General features: G+C 34.9%; 1 protein-coding gene across 4 annotated transcripts in view; it reads left to right on the forward strand.

Annotated features, from left to right (window-relative positions):
- Positions 1-19947, forward strand: part of SRP54 (signal recognition particle 54) — a 139174-nt gene that overhangs the window by 46000 nt on the left and 73227 nt on the right. For 3 of the 4 annotated variants that reach the window (XM_069082247.1, XM_069082248.1, XM_069082246.1), the window contains 7 exons: positions 914-1014; positions 1341-1427; positions 6134-6207; positions 6421-6529; positions 7497-7667; positions 8397-8492; positions 11694-12214. In XM_069082247.1, coding sequence (XP_068938348.1) covers positions 914-1014; positions 1341-1427; positions 6134-6207; positions 6421-6529; positions 7497-7667; positions 8397-8492; positions 11694-11785 — 730 coding nt within the window. In that variant the 3' untranslated portion in view covers positions 11786-12214. Of the gene's footprint in view, positions 1-913; positions 1015-1340; positions 1428-6133; positions 6208-6420; positions 6530-7496; positions 7668-8396; positions 8493-11693; positions 12215-19947 lie in introns of those variants that run through there. The other variant, XM_069082249.1, reaches the window with a different exon arrangement.

Raw genomic sequence — 19947 nt, forward strand, 5'->3', positions numbered from 1 at the left:
CATTGAAATTTAGGGCTATTATTCCTCAATAATTTCTACTCTTTTACAACCAAGAAAATATAGTATTCTATTAAGTATATTAAAAGTTCATCAACATGTTATATTAGTTTCTCATTCTTAATTTATATCTAGAAATCCACATATTTTGTGGAATGAATATGACAGAGCTATTAGTTTTATGCAGAAAAGGGGAATGGGTTTTGAAATACGATCTTCACAAATAAGTGAAATATTTTTATTCCCCTTTTGGTGATAAGAGCTTTTAACTTCTGATTTGGATTAAAACTTTGATGAGTCTCTACAATTGAGTAAGCTTTTACAAGAATTCATTATGTCGGGGCCTCCAGGTAGCACAGCGAGTAAGAGCACCAACCCCAGTGTTGGGATGACCTGGGGAATTGAATCCTGGCTCAAATACTTAGCACCACACCCAGAAATAACTGGCCTTGAGCAAGTTACTTAACCCCAATTGCTTAAAAAAAAAAAAAGAATTCATTATGTCCCTATAATTTAGTATTTTGAGATGTGATGACATAAACAATACACACTTTGTATAAGGGAACATCACCAGTCTTCTGGTTGGAATATTAAATTGAGGTGGCCTGTTCCAATATTCTGTGGTCTTCAGAACAAGAACACTGTTTTACATATTAGGTAAAATTCATTTGCTGCTTTCCCTCTGTATTATATTTTCTTTCAATCAAATTACTGAAATATTAGGGCTAACATTATATGTGATTGTTTAGCTGGGAATGAACTTTTTTTGAAGACCTTAATCTATAAATAACTTTCATTTGTTTTCTTGAAATCAAATTGTATATTTTTAGTAGTAGAAGTATACTAGAGATTACTGTTTAGTTTCTAATATTGTTTTACTTTTTTGAGGTTGTCTTATGTTTATATTTCTTTGCAGGGTTGCTGCCACCAAAAGTCCAATAATTTTCATTGGTACTGGAGAACATATAGATGACTTTGAACCTTTTAAAACACAGCCATTCATCAGCAAACTTCTTGGTACATCAGTGATGGGGGGAAGCAAAATGGAAATAGCACAGAACTGGGAGTCAGGAGACCTGGGTTCTATTTCCAACTTTGACATTAAGTAGATAGTATGATCTCAAGCAAGTTATTCCGTTTCTTTGCTTCAGTTTTTTCTTTTGTAAAATGAGGAGTAATAGTAGCCACTTGAACTACTTCTCAGTAAAAATGTGAAGTGAAAGCACTTTGAAAGTTTAAAGCCTTACTTTTTTTAGTATAAAAGGATTCTTTCTGTGATGTGGAAAATAAATAAGCCTGGTGTTTATCTTACTGAATTTAAATCTAGTTTTTGTTTTTTCTAGGTATGGGTGATATTGAAGGACTAATAGATAAAGTCAATGAATTGAAGTTGGATGACAATGAAGCACTTATAGAAAAGTTAAAACATGGTACGCCAGTTTCAAAAATTAATTTGACATTTATCTAGCTTATTGAATGTTTTACAGTTATATACTATCATGAAAAAGTAATATTAAATAAAATTATTTTGGAGTCATTTATATCCTTAAATCTATGGGCAATTTGGAATTATAAATTGTTTTAATTCTTCCCACTAAAAAAATTATTTGCAATTTATTTCAAGATAAAAATATAAAATTTAAATTTCCCTTGAATTCTTGAAACAACTGAGTGTGCTTTTTAAAAGTTTTATTGATGCCTTTTGTTTTTATATGATAGCCATTCTCAGTTATTCTCTCTGCCCCCATTAAGCAAAACCATTCAGCAGTGAAACTGAATTTAGCAGTATATGAGACATTCTACACCCCTAGTTTCCAACTTCTCCCATGCAAGTACAGTGGTGTTTTTGTTTGCTTATCTTTCATAACGTTTGACTTCATTTTATTGGTTCTTTACATTACTGTAGTCATTGCATACATTTTTTCTGATCCTCCTTTTCATTTTGCATCAGTTCATATAAGTCTTCTCATGTTTCTATAAATTACTCATTCTTTGTTTCTTACATGTAAATCAGTAATATTCTATTACAGTAATATCCTATTACATGCCTGGGTAATCACATACATACATGTGTGTATGTATGCATTTACACATGCACATGCACACACATAAAAAGTATGGTGACTTGTTTTGTTTAATTCTTTGCCCATTACAAAAAAATGTTCCAGTGAAGATTTTGATTTCTATTTTCTATTGAACTTTTTTTTATATGATCCTAGCAGTAGGATCTTTGGATCACAGGATATGAACAATTAAGTCATTTTTCTTACATAATTTCAAATTGTTTTCTAGGATGGTTGGACCTTTTCACACTTCCACCAACAGTATATTAGTGTCTTTGTCTTTCCACAGCCTCTCTAACACTATTTCCATCTTTTGATATCTTTGCCCATTTGAGGGGTATGTGATGTGACATGAGAGTTGTTTTAATCTGAATTTTTCTTGTTAATGATTTAGAACACAGCGCTTTTTAAACTGTGGGTCTCAACTTCATAAGGGGTCAAGTAACTGAATGTGGGGGTTGTGAAAAATTGGCAACTGCAAAAGGTTTCTGAACACACAATGACTAAAATATTAGTGTCAAATATTCCATCAAGATTTAATTATTTATGTAAAAATAAACAAGCACATCCATCTCATTAATATGTAAATTTGTCTTTATCTTTAATAAAAGATAAAATTATATGTATACCAAATAATTGTTTTAAAATAAATTTCTTTATGATTTATTATAAGTAAATGTTTGAGTTGTATACCTATTTTATATACCTGGGATCGCATAAAAATTTCCCTGGCAAAAAGGGATCATGAGTGGAAAAAGTTTAAGAAGCCCTGATTTAGAATAATTTTTCACATGATTGTTATTGGTTTGGAGTTCTTCTTTTGAGAACTGTTACCATCTTTTGGCCACTTATTTATTACAGAATGAATATTGGTATTATATATTTGTGTCATTTTCCAATATATCTCTTCTATCAGACTTTTATGAGTTACTTGATGTAAAGATTTTCCTTCTTATCATAGAGGCATTAATTTTGTTTTTGTAAAAGCTTTTTTCTTTCATCTAATCAAATTGTCTATTTTACTTTTTTTTTTTTTTAAGGAATTGGGGTTAAGTAACTTGCTCAAGGTTACACGGCCAGTTATTTCTGGGTGTGGCGCTAAGTATCTGGACCCAGATTCCAGGTCTCCCGACTCTGGGGCCGGTGCTCTTACTCAATGCACCACTGGGCTGCCCCTTCTATTTTACTTTCTATAATTACTTTTATCCCTTGTTTGGTAAAAATTTTCCCTGTAGTTGTAGCTGTTAAAGATACTACCATTTGTTTTCCTCTATTTTTAAATGATAAGACAATTTCTTTTTTGTTAGTTATTATTTTGGGACCTTATCGTAACATTTAATGTAAGACACTAGTTTAAACTTTTTTTTTTTTAATTAAACTGCTTCCAATTTTTCCCAGCAGGTCTTGCTGAATACAAGAGTTTTCTTTCTTTTTTAAAAAAAATTTTTATTTTCACCTTTAGGCAAATTCTGGTTCACTTTTCTTCTGCCTTTTAACATATACAGTTTGGGGGGTAGGGTTTGAGGGGGCAGGAGAAACAGGGGAGATCCTTCACTTGATCCTAATGTCTTGACTACTAAAGTCTATGCCAGCTGCTTTTTTCTCTCTTCAGCTATTTAACATTCTTCAATTTAGCCTTTGCCTCCATCACTACTGAGCTAAAGGTCTAAATCATCACTTGAATGCCCTTGTCAGACTCTCCTTGATTTTTCTACTTCATTAACATTGTTTAGAGGTACTTTGCTTAGTGACCCTATCGTTTAGGAGCTTCCACCATTCTACTGTGCTAGGAAGGTGGAGGATTTAAGTGTCCCATTTTTACAAATAAGTCATTTGTAGAAGGAACTAAGCTTTACTGGGATAAGGTCTCAACTAAGAAAGGATTTCTGATGGGCATTATTTCTATTTGATTTAATACAAATGCCACATTTAGGGAAAAGCTAGAAGGCTTGTTTGGCTTAATGATTGTGAGTGTGTGATTAAATGTATTGTTAAATAAGAGTAGAAAGGTAGGTTAGAATCAGGCTGTGGGGGCAGCTAAGTGACACAATGACTAGAGCACCGGCCCTGGAGTCAGGAGGGACCTGGGTTCGGATCCGGCCTCAGACACTTAACACAAAAACAAGCCGTGTGACCTTGGGCAAGTCACTTAACCCCAATTGCTCTCCCAAAAAAAGGCAAAAAAAAGAATCAGGCTGTGGAGGGTTTTAAATGTCAAGTTAAGTATGCCAGGTTTTCGAGTTACCCATGAGCCTTTGGGGAGGTTTTATCTCCCTAACTTGCTTCTCTTCATCTTTCTGCTCCCTAAATGGTGAGCTTCCTTCTGAGATCTTTCCAGCCTTGTGGTATTAATTATTATTTCTATGAGGATAACACACACACATACACAATCTCAAAAAGTCTTACTGTACTCTTAAGACTTTGGAGAGTGTATGTGTCTGTCTGTCTCTGTATGTGTTGAATTTTTTTTTCCCCAACCTTGACCTATATTCTTATACTTCCAACCTCCCAATGAATATTTTCACTTGGAGGACTCACTGTCATCCCAAATGGAATATGTTGTCTAGGACTAAACTCCTTTCTTCCCCTTCTCATAAAGCCAGTTCTTCTTGACTACCTTATTTCTGTCATTAGTTCTTCTTTTCTTCCAGTTACCCAGCCACAAAGCCTTGGCTTCACATTTGACTATTTCTTTTCTACATTATGTACCTGATACATTTCTATTTTTCTTATGGCCACTGTAGTTCAGACTGTTATTCCTTTGTGAGGTACTATTACAATAGTTTCTGTTCTATCTCACTTCCAGTCTTTGCTGGGTGTCCCTGTCAGAGTAATCATTTCAAAAGAAGCTGTTGGCCATCTCTCTTTCTTGCTTAACAGTTGTTTAGTACTTTGAATGGCCTACAAAATAATCTGGTAGTTTGGCCCCTACCTGCTTTTCCGGCCTTGCTACTCTACTCTTCTATGTGAACTTTTCTCTCATTGGTCAAACTGCTTTAGTCATCATCCCTTGACACTAAGCATATGAGTTAATGCCTCTGCTTTTGTTCTTTCTCTCTCCCCTATCTGAAATGCTACTGTCCCAATATTCACCTATCAAAAACCTACCTATGAACTTGGTACATCTCACATACCTAATCTTGAATTCTTTCCTGCCAGAAATTCTGCTAAAGTAGATCCATGCCTGGCCATACTAGAATATGAAGTAATTTTGTGTGTATCTTCTTTTGTTCATGGTTAGTAAGTAATAAGTGAAGCCAGCTTACAAATCCTTTTATCCTTGTTTATGGAAAGAAAGGCTTAATCACCTGCTCAGGTTATGAAAGACAAGTAAGAATTTTTTTTTTTGCTAAGGATTGGGGGTAGGCTAGAATAATAAGCAGTTGGTTTCTTTACCCCTTAGATGCCCAATTTCTAAATTGGGGTGACGGGGTGGCACAGTGAATAGAACACCAGCCCTGGAGTCAGGAGGACCTGAGTTCAAATCTGGCCTTAGACGCTTAACACAAAACTAGCTGTGTGACTTTGGGCAAGTCACTTCACCCCAATTGCCCTACCTTCCCTGTCCAAAAAGAAAAAAAAAAGATTATTCTAAACTTTTTAAGCCTGGCCTTGAGGTGCGTTCTCAGCTGGGTCAGTAAAGGAAGCAGGATATATGAGCTTGGCCCTCTTCCTTTTAGTTTCTTGGCCTCTCTCATTCCTCTAATTCAAGATATGCCTAGGTGCCAAGGCCCATTCTTACTCTGCTTCTCTTAGTAATAACACTTGTGACCTTTTCCTTCCCTTGAGCATCATGGTATATTATCTTCTTCCATGGCAGGCAGGCAGGCTCATGGCAGAGTTTTATTTGGCACATAGTCTTATACTTATTTCATCTAGTGTGAGCTCATATAATGTAGAGAAGCTTTTCTCATTTGTTACATCTAGCACAATATTGTGCACATATCAGGTACTTAATCAAATGGATAAATCATAATGAGCTTGATTTCTTCTAAGAAAAAAATCATATTTACAGTTTAGATATTTATCAAATATTTCTTTATTGTAACTGACTTGTTTTTATTTTGTTTCAGGTCAGTTTACATTGAGAGATATGTATGAACAATTCCAAAACATCATGAAAATGGGCCCGTTCAGTCAAATATTGGTAATTTATCTTAACACTCTTTACCTTTGTTTATTTGAGATCCACAGAAATGTTTTTAATACTGTGCCTTTTGGCTGCAACTGCTTTTGACAGTAAAAGCTTACATTCTAAGCTAGACAAATGTGGTAATATTAAAATACTCTTGTGTATATTTAAATGCTATACTCTACTTTATATCATATAAGATTAAAGAAATTGATATTTTGATTTTAGGGTATGATCCCTGGTTTTGGAACAGATTTTATGAGCAAAGGTAATGAACAAGAGTCAATGGCAAGGCTAAAAAAACTAATGACAATAATGGACAGTATGAATGATCAAGGTAAGATAGATAATTATAGGCAGTCCATATTTTCACTTTGAATAAGTATATATCTGATTATGTCACTCCTTTTATTCAGTAGACTCTAATTGTTTCCTTTTACCTTCCAGATCAGCATAAAATGTTCTAGTTGGCATTTAAAACTCATCACAACTTGTCCCCTTACTACCTTTCCAGTCTACTTGCACATAGTCTGTGATTCATTCATACTGGCCTACTTGCTATCCCTTGCACATTACACTCCATCTCCTGTCTCTGTGCCTTTGGCTGTCCTCCACATCTAGAATACTGTGCTTCCTCACCTCCTCCTCTTAGAATTCTTGACTCCCTTCAACACTCAGTTTAAATGCCACCTTCTGCCAAATGCCTTACCTCAACTACTAGTGCCTTCCCCTCTAAGATTACCTTCCTAAGATATATGCTCTTCATATATCTTGTAGCTATCTGTTTATATACATGTGACTTCCCCCATTAGGATGTAAGGTCTTTGAGGGCAAGAACTGTTTTTGCTTTCCTTTGTGTCCCTAGTGCTTAGTACAATGCCTTATATATGGTATGTGTTTAATAAAATCCTTGTTGATTCCTTAAGTTCCTTTCTAATAATTACATATTAATCAAAACAGGCAGAGAATTTGAGGGTGGTTCTGGTTTTCTTGGCATGACAAGTAATTATAGCATCAAGATAAATGCTTAGGGAAGGAGACCACTTTAATTGTAATGACTTGAATAGTGGCACTCTAGTCATATATAACATATAGATAAAACCTACCTCTTTCCTTTTGGTTCTATAGACAAAAGAAATTAATAAGAAGTAAATTATGGGGAAGAGCAAGTAGTGCTATTTTAAAAGTATTTTTAACATGTTCAGAAATAAACTCTGAAAGAATATAACCTTTTTTGTTCCTTTCTGAATGATATTTATTATGTATAGGAAAAGATAGTATAATTATATGACTCTTTTCTGCAGAACTTGACAGTACAGATGGTGCAAAGGTTTTCAGTAAGCAACCAGGAAGAATCCAAAGAGTAGCAAGAGGATCAGGTGTCTCAACAAGAGATGTTCAGGAGCTTTTGACACAATATACTAAGTTTGCCCAGATGGTGAAAAAGATGGGTGGTATCAAAGGACTTTTCAAAGGTAAGACAAATAACATAATCGTTGGATTTTTAATCATCAGTTTGACAGGGGTCATAGTTTAGAAGAGAGAAAGAAAATCGAAAGCTAAAATTCAGGAGAGAGTGAGCCTTCAACATGTAAAAATTGAATTTTCAGTCTATTAGAAACCCAAGAGTACTTATTGTGATTTATAAGGACAATCCAATTTCCAGTTCAAGTTAATGGGAAGCAGTTATGAAATTAATTTTTCATTTAAAAGAATCATGATAGGAAGAGTAGCTTTACTTGTGAAAACAAACAAAATTATTTTATATACTTTGTCAGAAATTTAAGAGTTTTTGCATACCTCACCAATGTGCAAAGGTTCTTTCTATAATTATGCTTACTTTATTCTCTTCTTACCCCACCCTCTTTTTTTTCTTCTTAGTTTCTATTTTTTTCCTCTCCTAAGTTTTTGTAAAGTGCTTGACTTCCTGATATTTCTAGCTCTTATAGGCAAACATTCAGGTCTGTTAGTATTGGTTCTATCAGAATGATACTGATTCAGTTTACAGAAGGGCCACTACTGTGGATCTTTGTCCTTCTAAGAAGGACAGAATTAAGGTTAATAATGTAAAAAATGGGATACCAACTGAAGCACTTAAGCAAAAAATTATTAGTTGTTTAGAACTATAATATAGATGAATCCTAAATGTATCTAACCTGAAAAGAAATAGACTGACAGACACTTAATATTTATGCTTTTTTAAGGAGGTGACATGTCAAAGAATGTAAGCCAATCCCAGATGGCAAAACTGAACCAACAAATGGCCAAAATGATGGATCCAAGAGTTCTTCATCACATGGGTAATTTTTAAGTTTGTTTCCAGTTACCTACATGAAGTTAATAATGTTGTTATAGGTGACACATTTTGATTTTACCTTGTTAATCTAACTTAATTAATCTGATATAGAGAAATCATGGGAAATGGAAAGAATACTAAAATAATCAGTTAGGAAATTCCATTTCCTACCAAGATTCTGCTACTACCCAGCTCTGTAATTGGGCTAGTTGATTAACTTTTAACTTCCTAATCTGAAAAATTGGGAGATGGTCAAAATAAATTAATTCATCTTAGTACACATGAATTAAATACCTACTATGTGCAAAATACTTTGCTAAGTACTAGAGATAAAAACATCAAAAAATTAAACCTGTCTTCAAGGTTTTTAGTAGGGAGGAATATAAGTTAATAAATACAAAGTATGTACAAAATAAAAACAAAGTTTTTACAAGAGGGAAAAAGTGCTAATAATCAAGGGTTAAGTATTAAGAAAGGCATAGAGTATGAAGTGGTATCTGCTTTGAAGGAAGCTATAATTCTTTTAGAAGTGAGGAGGTGGTACATTCTAGGCATGGAGAGACAAAGGCATGGAAATAGGGGATGAAATGATGTTTTTGAAATAGTTAATAGTTTATTTTAACTAAAAGTAGAATGCAGTGAAGGGAAGTAATAAAAAGTAATTCTCGAAATGTATATGGGATTTTGTATATTATTGCTAGAACTGTTAGTTGTAACCATTATGGAAAATAAATTAGAATTGTCTGAAAAAAATTATAATATTGTTCAAAACTTCTGACCTAGCAATTCCAGTTACTGGGTATGTACATGAAAGAAGTCACAAATCAAAGAAGATCCCACATTTATTCCAAAATGTTCATAGTAGCAAGCATTCTTTGTAGTAGCAAAGTTCTGAAAGAAAATAATGTCCTTTTGATTAAGAATGACTGGCTAAATTGTGGTACATAAATATAGTGGGATAAATGTACTCTAAGAAGTGTTGCATATAAGAAATTCATAAAAGTATAGAAAGATTTTCATGAATTGATACAGAGGAAAGAAGATTGAACCTGTAGAATGATATATACAGTGGCTATAATAATGTAAATGAAAACAACACTAATAGTTGAATTTAAAGTAATTATAGTGACCTATATTGGTTCCAGAAGACAAACAATTAAATAACCTTCCCCCCTCTCAATAGTGAAGTGGGCAACTATTGCTGTCAGATTTAGTTACAACATCAGTTTGTTTTGCTTACTTTGTAATTTTTGATTTAGAAAGTAGGTTTGTGAGAGTTAGCTATGTGAGGGAAGAGATCAAGAGATGTCTATGGTTGAAAAAACAAAAGACCTAAAATGAACCTTAAAGGAGAAAAAAAATAGGTAGAATTGGGCTAGTGTATGCCTTTAAATACCAAACTGAAGGGTTTTGTGTTTTATCCTTGAGACAGGAGGGAAAAGACTTGAAAAAAGTAATTAGTCTGACATATGCCTTAAGAAGATTATTTTGGCAGTCATATGGAAGATGGTTTGGAATGGGGAGAGACTAGGAGCAGAGGAATCTATCACTTTCATGATTGGGGAGAGGTAATGAGATTCAAACTAAGATAGTGACTAGGGAAGAGGCACTAGAATCTAGTGAGAGGACAGGGAGTAGAGGCAGTGAGTATAGTTGACTTTCTTGAGGAGTTTGGCTACGATGGAGAGCAAAGATGTATAAAATGATAGCTAGCAGGGATGGTAGGATCAAATGAGGTTTCTTAAGGATGGAGGAGATATAAATTCATTGCAGTCAGCAAGGAAAGATCGAATAAAATTTACTGGTGAAGATGGGATGGGATGGGATGGGATCAAGGGTGCACATAGAGGAGGTTTACCTTGGCCAGGGTAAAAGCTACCTCACCTCTTTATGTGATACAGAGTGGAGAAGAGGGAACTTTCAGAAAATTATCTTTTTTTTTTTTCCAGTAAAGTATGAGGTAAGGTCCTCAGCTGAGGGGGTGTCCATAAGAGACTTGAGGAAGGATGAAAAGAGTTTTGAATAACTCTTGTGGTGAGTGAAAAAGCAGATTTATTAGGAAGGTGGCAAAAGATTTCATTGGTGCAATGAGGGCCCAGTTGAGATTCTATCATATAAATTTGTAGTGGATACTGTCCTTAAAAATAGAGTATTTTGAGGTGACAGATTTAGTGGTGGGTTCTGTTTTGGATATATTGGCTTTAAGATGCCTGTGGAAACATACAATTGTAGGTGTTCAGTTTTGTGATTTTGTTCTGTTCAATAACATATGAATATGAATCAAGGCAGTGGATGATGGGAATAATTGAAGACTAGGGTTTGGTAAGACATGATCAGCAACAGAATAAGGGGACAACGGATTGAGTATAGAGGATAGTATTGATTTGAAATTATTTTATGGGGATGTAAGATATAGAAGAGAGTATACATATTACAGAGTTTATGGCCTATGGAAGAACTGGATGGTGAAGGGATTAGAGGTCATGGTGAAGATGAAGAATAGGCTTAGGTGTTGTAAGTCAGAAAATTATAAAAGATTATGTTCATGTAAATGAATTTTGGAGTTCGTGAACATAGAATTGGAACTCTTAAACTGTGAGTTTCTTGAGAACAGAGATTGGTTTTGGCCTTCATTTGTATCCCCAGTACTTAGCACCGTGCCTTGCTTGCTGTCTTGTTGGTGATGGTATTGGTGGGCAAGAGATTCGAGGATAGAGGACAATATATAAGAAAAGAAAGACCAGAGCAAAGTTGATGGAGTGGAATCAGTGATGGAAGAAAGGCTAGGAGAATGAAGAATTGGTTTAGGAGACAGAGGGAGAACTTTTAAATTCAAGTTTTTAAAAGTCTGTTACTCTAATTCCTGTTCCAAGAGTCTAAGTACCTAAGTAGTTGTTAATGAGTGAATTCCTAGCAGAGACAAGTAAAGATATTTTTATAAACCAGACAAGTTTTCGGTGTTGTGCTTCCTATTTGTTACTCTCAGCCCGAGTCTTTGAACCATCATTCTAATACACATGACTTGACTTTTCACAAATACCTATAGACAATTGCAAGTATAATTTATTTTATTTAAAATGTGTATTTATGAAATATGGGCATTTCTCATCATATCCCCTGAATAGTCTCTGTATCTTACTTAGAAGTACTGACTCTGGTTTCTGTTTCTGCTTGTCTTTACTGATCTCTCCCCCTTTATTTTTAGGAGGTATGGCAGGACTGCAGTCAATGATGAGGCAGTTTCAACAAGGAGCTGCTGGAAATATGAAAGGCATGATGGGATTCAATAATATGTAAAGGAGATTCCTTAATATAAACTGACTCAGCTGGTGATAACTCTTTGCTGAGATTTCAGATTTTTCCCCTCCCCTTTTTGTAAGGCAAAAGAGGTATATTCTCTCTTCCCTTTTCTCTTCTTTCCCCCTTTTTTTTGAGGGGGTTGAAGAATATTTGGGAGTTTGATCTCTTCAGACTTCTTTTTAGGCTTCTGAGTTTCTGGGGTTTTCTGGAAATCACATATTTTTGCTTAAGAGAACAGCTTTCATTAATTTCTGTCTCAAAACTTCACTTGTTAAGTGAAACAAATCATGATGTAAAATTTAGTACTTAGTTTTTAATTATTTGTCTCAAAAGGTAACCATTATATTTGTAAACAGTCTAAGTCAATTGTTATATGATGTCACAAGAAAAATCCTGTAAATAAACTTTAAAGTGGTTGTAATCAAAGGGGTTTGTTAACTTTCTTTGTAGTTTGAAATCTTAATTTTCAAAAATGGCATGCAGAAAGGCAAAATATAGAACTAATACCATGCCTCAAGAATGCATCTATTTGTGGAAAATATGGTTAGTGCCTTAACCATTAATTTCTAAAGTTGCATGTAACATGTTATAATTAAGATATTCTGCCCGAGAAAATTGGAGCTCTGATATGGAAGTATTTTTTTTTTAAAGAAGGCTATATGCCTACTTAATCAGGTTAGACAGAAGAGTAAACTACTAAGATTCTTCCAACTTTTAAACCTTAACTATAGTTTCTTTTTTAAACTACAGTAAGTTCTTAAAGAAAAGTTGTTGATGATAAATAGCTAAAGCACATGCTTTATTGTGTGAAAATGTTTATAAAATATTAAGTTGAAATTATACATATGTCCTCAAAATTTTGATCAGAACTCAGTATAGTTGACTGTTTTTTTGGTTATTCTAGTGGAATTGCCTGGTCAGTTGTGAAGACAAGAATACCAGAAAAATTCTTCTTTACTTATTATTTTTTAAAAAGTTATGAGTTTAACATACATGAACATTCTCATTTACAAAGAACAGAAAGAGGATTGTACACGAAACCATGAATCTCTTACAGCTTAATTTTTTTGTGGTTATATATTAAAATGTCCCAAAAGTGTACTGCCTGTCTGTTTACTTTCTAAACTTTCTCCTGTTCTCTTCTGTATATTTTTAAAAATAATTCATTCTTAAAATCCTTTAAAATTTTTTAAATTCTTTTTTTTTGTGTATATCACTGTACAACTACTCACTCACTTCCCCATGTTTATTCATTACTGATAGCATGGAGATCTTGAACATATTTTTGTTAGTGAGCTACAAACTAGGGCAAGTTCATCCTCAACAAAGACTCAATTTGTTATGGTAGGATCAAGGAAATATATTTTGGCTAATTCAAACATGCAATGTCACCAAAAAGTAGATTCTTTCAAAAGTCAATTTACTCTATATATTTTAAAGAGAAATAATAAGCTGAGGTTTCAACAACAAATAAATCAAAGAAAAGAAAAGTTACAAAGTTCAAGAAAATATATTTAAGATGTATTGCTTCTTTCTTTGTATGCATTTTTGTGAAGTATTTTTGTCCTTAAAATATATTTGCAATTGTCAAACATTGACTAAGGAGAACTGCCCAATCTCCCTTTTCTCCATTGTTGGGCATAATAAAGATTTTTCCAGTTAATTTTTTTTTTTAATTTCAAGGGGGCAGAACTGAATTTGAAGAGGAAAGAACAATAGTTGTAGTGGGAAGAGCCATAGCACCCCCAAGAATGAGATCAAACTTTCAGTACTGGCCATGTCACTTATTCTGTGATCATATATAAATCATTTAACTTATGGACCTCGTTCTTCTCAATTTTTGTAAAATGGCAGGGTTGAACTAGATCGTGGGATCCTAACCTGAGGAGTATATACCACCATGGGGTAAATGAAAATTATTAAGGGGAGGAAGGTACAGGAAAGAGACTAGACCTGTGATTTCCTTAGCAGAGGTAAATCCTGGGTGATGAAATGCACCCATATTCGTACATTATCTGCAAATTATAGTCTTAGAAAATTTGTCATATGCCCAGGGTCCCATAACAATATGTGTCAGAGGGGTGGCTAGGTGGCGCAGTGAGTTGGGATCCGGCCTCAGACACTTACACTCACACAAAAATTACTAGCCATGTGACCTTGGGCAAGTTACTTAACCCCAAATGCCCTCCAAAAAGCAAAAAAAGAAAAAAAAAAGAAACAGTATGTGTCAGAGATGGGATTTGAATTCAGGTTTTCTGGGTTTTGATGACATATCTCTAACCTCTACTCCCTGTGGCCTCTCTAAATAAGTATATTATCCTAATGAAATATTCCAGAGTACTGTTAGTGAAGAAAAATTTGTAGATTAGAGAGAATGTGGTAAAAGAAGTGAGCTGGTAAAGGGAGCTCTACAGTACCTCTAAAAAATCTGAGAGACAATTGAAGGAATGAATATAATTCTTACTGACCCAAACTAAATGAATGAGTTTTTGAATTTGAACCCTTTTTGATGTTGAGCTAGAAAAAATGAACAACCCAGTAAGAGATTAACTGATTCCCAAAATACTAGAAATTCCAAATTAATTTCCAATAGTGAAACTGTAATATTTTTGTCGTATTCTTGGACAAGCATATTCCATACTTACTAATTTATCTCTGTGAAGTAGAGTTCTCAGTCTCATACACAATAAGACTAAAGCAAGAAACAAACTGGAGACTGTGATATGTCTGTATCTGTCTCCACAGAGGATAAAATTTTTGATTGACATGAAATAGAATCAAGTATCTCACTAATTATTCTGTTCTCATAAACATTGACAACTTTATGCTGCTAAAATAGTATGTATTCAATAAAATTGTCTTTATGAAAACTTAATCTCTTTACTTCTTATATGCATGATAAACTCTAGAATATGTTTCCTTTCACATTGAATAAGGGTACAGGAAGGTTTCCTGAAAGCCAAAGCATATGGGGACCAAAAAATGTTGGAAAACTATTTCAAAGTTTAGGAATTATTTCAAAAGTCTTACTAAGCTCTGATTTTTTTTAATGTTAATTTGACAATTCTCTAATGTCATTTGAAAATGTTAATGTTAATTTGACAATTCTCTAATGTCATTTGAAAGCAGAAAATGCTGTAAAACTGCTAAGTACTTTGTAAATATTTAGGTAAATTTTCCTTTGTAGCATCTTAAATATACTTGATTCCTTAGCTATCAACCTATTTAATTCAAAGTTTCTGATTGGACCAAAAGTCAAGATGTAATACTGATATTTCTGATTTTAGGCTTAATATCTGAAAGAAAATTAATGACAAATCTGATACTATACAGGAATTCTGACAGTATTAAAGTATTAAAGTTGTCAGTAATAAAATTTTGTTATATAGATGTTGATTAATTAATACCATTCTTTGCTAGGGAAATAGAACTTGCACAAAAGTATTTTTTTCACAGAAATAATTATTTAAGCATTAACTTCCTTAGCCTGTGCCACATACTGGTTTTGATTTTAGCTAAGAAAATCTATTTTAAAAGATTAAAATTAAAAATAATAGGGATATATTTGAGCTTTTAGAAAATATTGTTAGACCCAAGGAGACTAGCATAATGCTTAAATGAAAATTTATCTCTACCCAGTATTGAGACTCTAAACTTCCCATTGAGGACATTTGCTTATGTTTTTGTATACAATCTAAAGACATATATAGTTTGTATATAATCTAAAGACAGCTTTACTTTTTTTTTTTTTAAAGCAATTGGGGTTAAATAACTTGCTCAAGGTTACACGGCCAGTTATTTCTGGGTGTGGTGCTAACTATCTGAGCCCAGATTCGCTCTCCAGGTCATACTGGCCGCCCCTAAGCAATTGGGGTTAAGTAACTTGCTCAAAGTTACACGGCCAGGTGTTTCTGGGTGGATACTAAGTGTCTGAGCCCGGATTCGATCTCCAGGTCATCCTGACACTGAAGCCAGTGCTCTTACTCGCTGTGCTACCTGGCCGCCCCAAGACAGCTTTACTTACTAAGTTTGCTTGATTGTCCTTTATCATCAATATAGTGCCACCATCTTTGTAACTTAAGTCACAAAAAATTTGGCAACTGTAAGGTTTACAGTAAGAACAATAAGAAACCAAAAGGTTTCTGAACATACAACGACCAAAAATTAATTCAAAATCAAAAACTCAATGAATCTCAGAGGTTTCTGGCAGCTCTGGCCCGTGTTGCATTTGCACAACTGCAGCCTTGGTTCTGAACACACACTACAGACACACTTTGCACTGTGTATGCTGTCATGCCACACAACACCAACAAATGCTGCCAGAAACAGCTCAACTTAGATTCAAGACTCTTGTATGTTATGAATTGCAGTGTTTTTACTGCACATACAAAATCATTAAATGAATTTTGGCTTGGGATTAGGACAGAATTTCCAACAATTTCTGAAATGGCACTAAACATCCTTCTGCCATTTTGTACTACGTATTTATGCAAAGCAGCATTCTCAGCACTGAAGATTATAAAGTCAAAATATTGATCAACTCTGAAAAATACCGAAGATGCTCTTTGTTCTACAGTACCAAATAGTCCACCAAGATTTAATTCTTTATGTAAAGATAAACAAGCACATCTATCTCATGCATGACCATAGGCTAGTTACACCTTTGCTCCCCTAAGAACATTGAGGATGTTCAAAAACTTTTAAAATGTATATGATCAGAATGGTTTCTTTTATGCAATGCTATTGTTTAGTCATGAATTATTTCCCTATCCATAGATCCAAAAAGTCATTTCTTCCTTGCTCCTCCAGTTTATGGTAACCTTTTATATCTAGATTGTACATCTGTTTGGAACATAACTTGTCATATGGTAGGAGGTGTTGATGTATACCACATTTCTGCTTTCTAATTTTCCTATCTTACCCCAGTAGCTGAGATCTTTAAGTTTATCAGACAAATTATTAGATTTCCAGGTTTGTTTGCCCTTCAGTTCTGTGAGTTGTATCTACATTTGTTCTGTTGAGGGATTAACTCTTTTAACCTCTTCCAAACAGTTTTGATGATTACTACTTTGAGACCTATTATTATTAGCCCCCTTCTTACTCATGAGCATATATTTCTCCAATTATTTAGGTCTGAATTTCTATAAAGCATGTTTTGTTGTATTTTTATAATTCCTATGTGTTGAGGCAGGTTGGTAGTGGTGCAGTGGATAGAGTACTAGATCTGAGTTCAAAATTGGCCCCAGACACTTATTAGGTATGTGACCCTCAGTGTCATTTAACCTCTGTTAGCTTCAGTTTCTAAAACAATAAAAGGGGACAGTAACAGCATTTACATTTAGAGATTAGTGTGGGGATCAAATGACATAATATTTGTAAAGCACTTAGAACATTGCCTGGCACATAGTGGATACTATATAAATGTTTATTCCCTTCCTACTTTTCTTTCTATTATTCTGTTGATATTCTTGAACTTTTTTTCTCCAAATCAGGGATTCTTAACTTGGGGTCTGCAATTTTTTTTTTAATTTTGATAACTATTTCAATATAACTGACTTGTAACCCTGTGTATTTTATTTTATGCATTTAAAAACAGTATTCTGAGAAAGGGTCCATAGGCTTCACCAAGGGGTCCATGACCCAAAAAAGTTAGGTAAAGTAGTAAAGTGGTCCTTTGGTAGTTTTGTTGCAGTGGGCACCCAAAAGATTCTTCATTCCGTCATCTGGCTCTGACCAAGCTAAGGCTGTAGTGAAAAATTAGAAGAATGGTAGGGAATTTATGTTAACCTCCCCCACCTAGTGAAAGAAACAAGGGGCAAGGCACAGCATCTCCATCAGGGCCCAATTGGCAACAACCGTAGGCCCCTGGGCACCCTGAAGCCTGCTCCTCTAGGCAAGCAGAGAATCTGTCTTGTCAAACCTGAGTCCTTGCTCCCACACTACTGGAACCTGGAGTTTCTGCTGCAAGTTCTCTGAAGCCAAACAACCTCTATTAGTAAGCTTGTGGGTTCCTCAGGGACCCTTCTTATTCACCAAAACCCCTTTGTCAATGGCCTCTGGACCTTTAATTCAGGTGCTGGACTCTACAACCTACCGAGGGACTCCCCCAGTCCTTAGTCCCTCCCACACAAGGAGCTCTGTCCCTTTTCTCCATCCTTCCCAAATCAACCACCCCCACAACCAGGCTCTGCAACTATGGGGAGAGGGGAAAAGGAGAAGGGAAAACAAGATCAGAATCCAGCCAGCCAGCCTCTACACTTGGTAAGCCTAATCTATCAATTTTTTTTTTCAAGTAATTGGGGTTAAGTAACTTGCTCAAGGTTACACGGCCAGTTATTTTGTATGGGTGTTAAATATCTGAGGCCGGAACCAATCCTGGGTCCCTTCCAACTCCAGGGCCAGTGCTCTTACTTACTGTGTCACCTAGCCACCCCTATCAATAATTTTTATATGTGATTTGGAAATGCAATTAATATCATCTGAAGTTTACTGTTTGTGTTACTATTATATTTCTAAATTATAGTAAAAATCTCTTATATTGTAAAACTTGAGCAACCATTGTAAGCCAGAAATGGTATTAGACAAAGCAATTTTTAATCTGAATTTTGTTGAAACTAAAAGTGGAAAAAAATTGTTTAAAACCAGTTATTTTATTAAGCCCTGCTAATCATTATTGTCTTAGAGCTAAAACAAGTTGGCTCTCACTCGACAAAAATTGTAAGATTGTTAATTAAGTTATTTGGGATTATTGGTATAATGTTAAAACCTAAAATTGATCCCACAGCAGTTCTAAGAGTAGACAGGGTAGTCACTCTCTACTCCCTTCCCTTAGAAAGATGGCCAAGGAGGGGCGGCCAGGTGGCTCAGCGAGTAAGAGTACCGGCTCCAGTGTTGGAGATCGAATCCCGGGCTCAGACACTCAGTACCACACCCAGAATTAACTGGCCGTGTAACCTTGAGCAAGTTACTTAACCCCGATTGCTTTAAAAAAAAAAAAAGATGGCCAAGGTTGCCACCAATGTAGAGCTATGAGGGGAGACTGGAGGCCACATGTGCCAGCTACCATATACTGAGATCCTAAAAATAAAACATTCTGCCTGGAAGACATTCCGGCAAAGAAAAAGAAAAATGAGGACTGAAAATAAGGGACTTGCCACACAAAGTATGTGGTTTTCATCAGTCCAGAAGAAGAATATCAGGGTGAACAGGCAGGTCAGCCCCTTCTTTGAGGTCTTTCTCCTTATTTGTAAATTTGCCAATCCCCAGAAACCATCTGGTGGGCAAGAAATCATCTGCCCTGGAGAGAAAGAAAAAAAAGATCTTGTTAGGTTATAGAGCTCCTAACCAATGAATTTAGTGAGAAATGAAATCTCTTATGTATGTAAGTCATGGTAATTTTTTATTGCTTATTGCAACTACATGAGAGTAAAAACAATTGTATCTAACCCTAAACTGTGATTGGTTAGACTTGTCATTTGAGGTAAAAGCCGCTGGGACCACAACTAGTTTTATTTTGAGTTTGAATTTAGATATAGGTGTCTGCATTAAATCAGTATCTGAGAGAAATGCCACAATCTACTCAGAGGGAATCCTGCTACAGGTGAAGGTTTGCTTTTGGGAAAAGTTGAGAGGACAATTTTAGCCTCAGTCTAAGATGGGACCCTCCTGGCTCAGTTTCCCCATTGTCTTTGAAAAGGAATGCTTTCCACCTGGCTATTCCTGATCTCTTATGAGATCAGGCTGTGAGATGGAATTAAAGTGACTCATCTGAATTCAAACAGAGCTAAGGATGTTTTATCCCATCATATCTGGCATGTCCCTGCCTTTTCCTTTTATGACAAATTTCTCTAATTAGATCAAATGGTTGTCAGTAAAAGATATGAGAACAATGCAGGTATGTGAAATCTTGCTGTTTTCAATCTGAATGTGTAGTCATTCTGACACTGTGGTCAGGGAGTTCAGGGAGTCCAGAAACTCCAATAATCAGAGTCCCTGGAAAGCAGTCTAGAATGAACTCACAGGGACTCAAGCATTCTTTAAGTCAAGGTAAAGATTTATTGTTATGCTTTACAGCAGGCAAGAGTTCTTAGGGAACTGGCAACCTTAGAGGGATACAGTTAAAGTTTATATAGGATATACTATAGTAAAACCTGTGCTGA

The sequence above is a fragment of the Petaurus breviceps genome, unplaced genomic scaffold (genome assembly GCF_028583685.1).
Source record: "Petaurus breviceps papuanus isolate PSGF00001 unplaced genomic scaffold, PetGlider_PUasm1.0 164, whole genome shotgun sequence".
NCBI classification, from domain to species: Eukaryota; Metazoa; Chordata; class Mammalia; order Diprotodontia; family Petauridae; genus Petaurus; species Petaurus breviceps.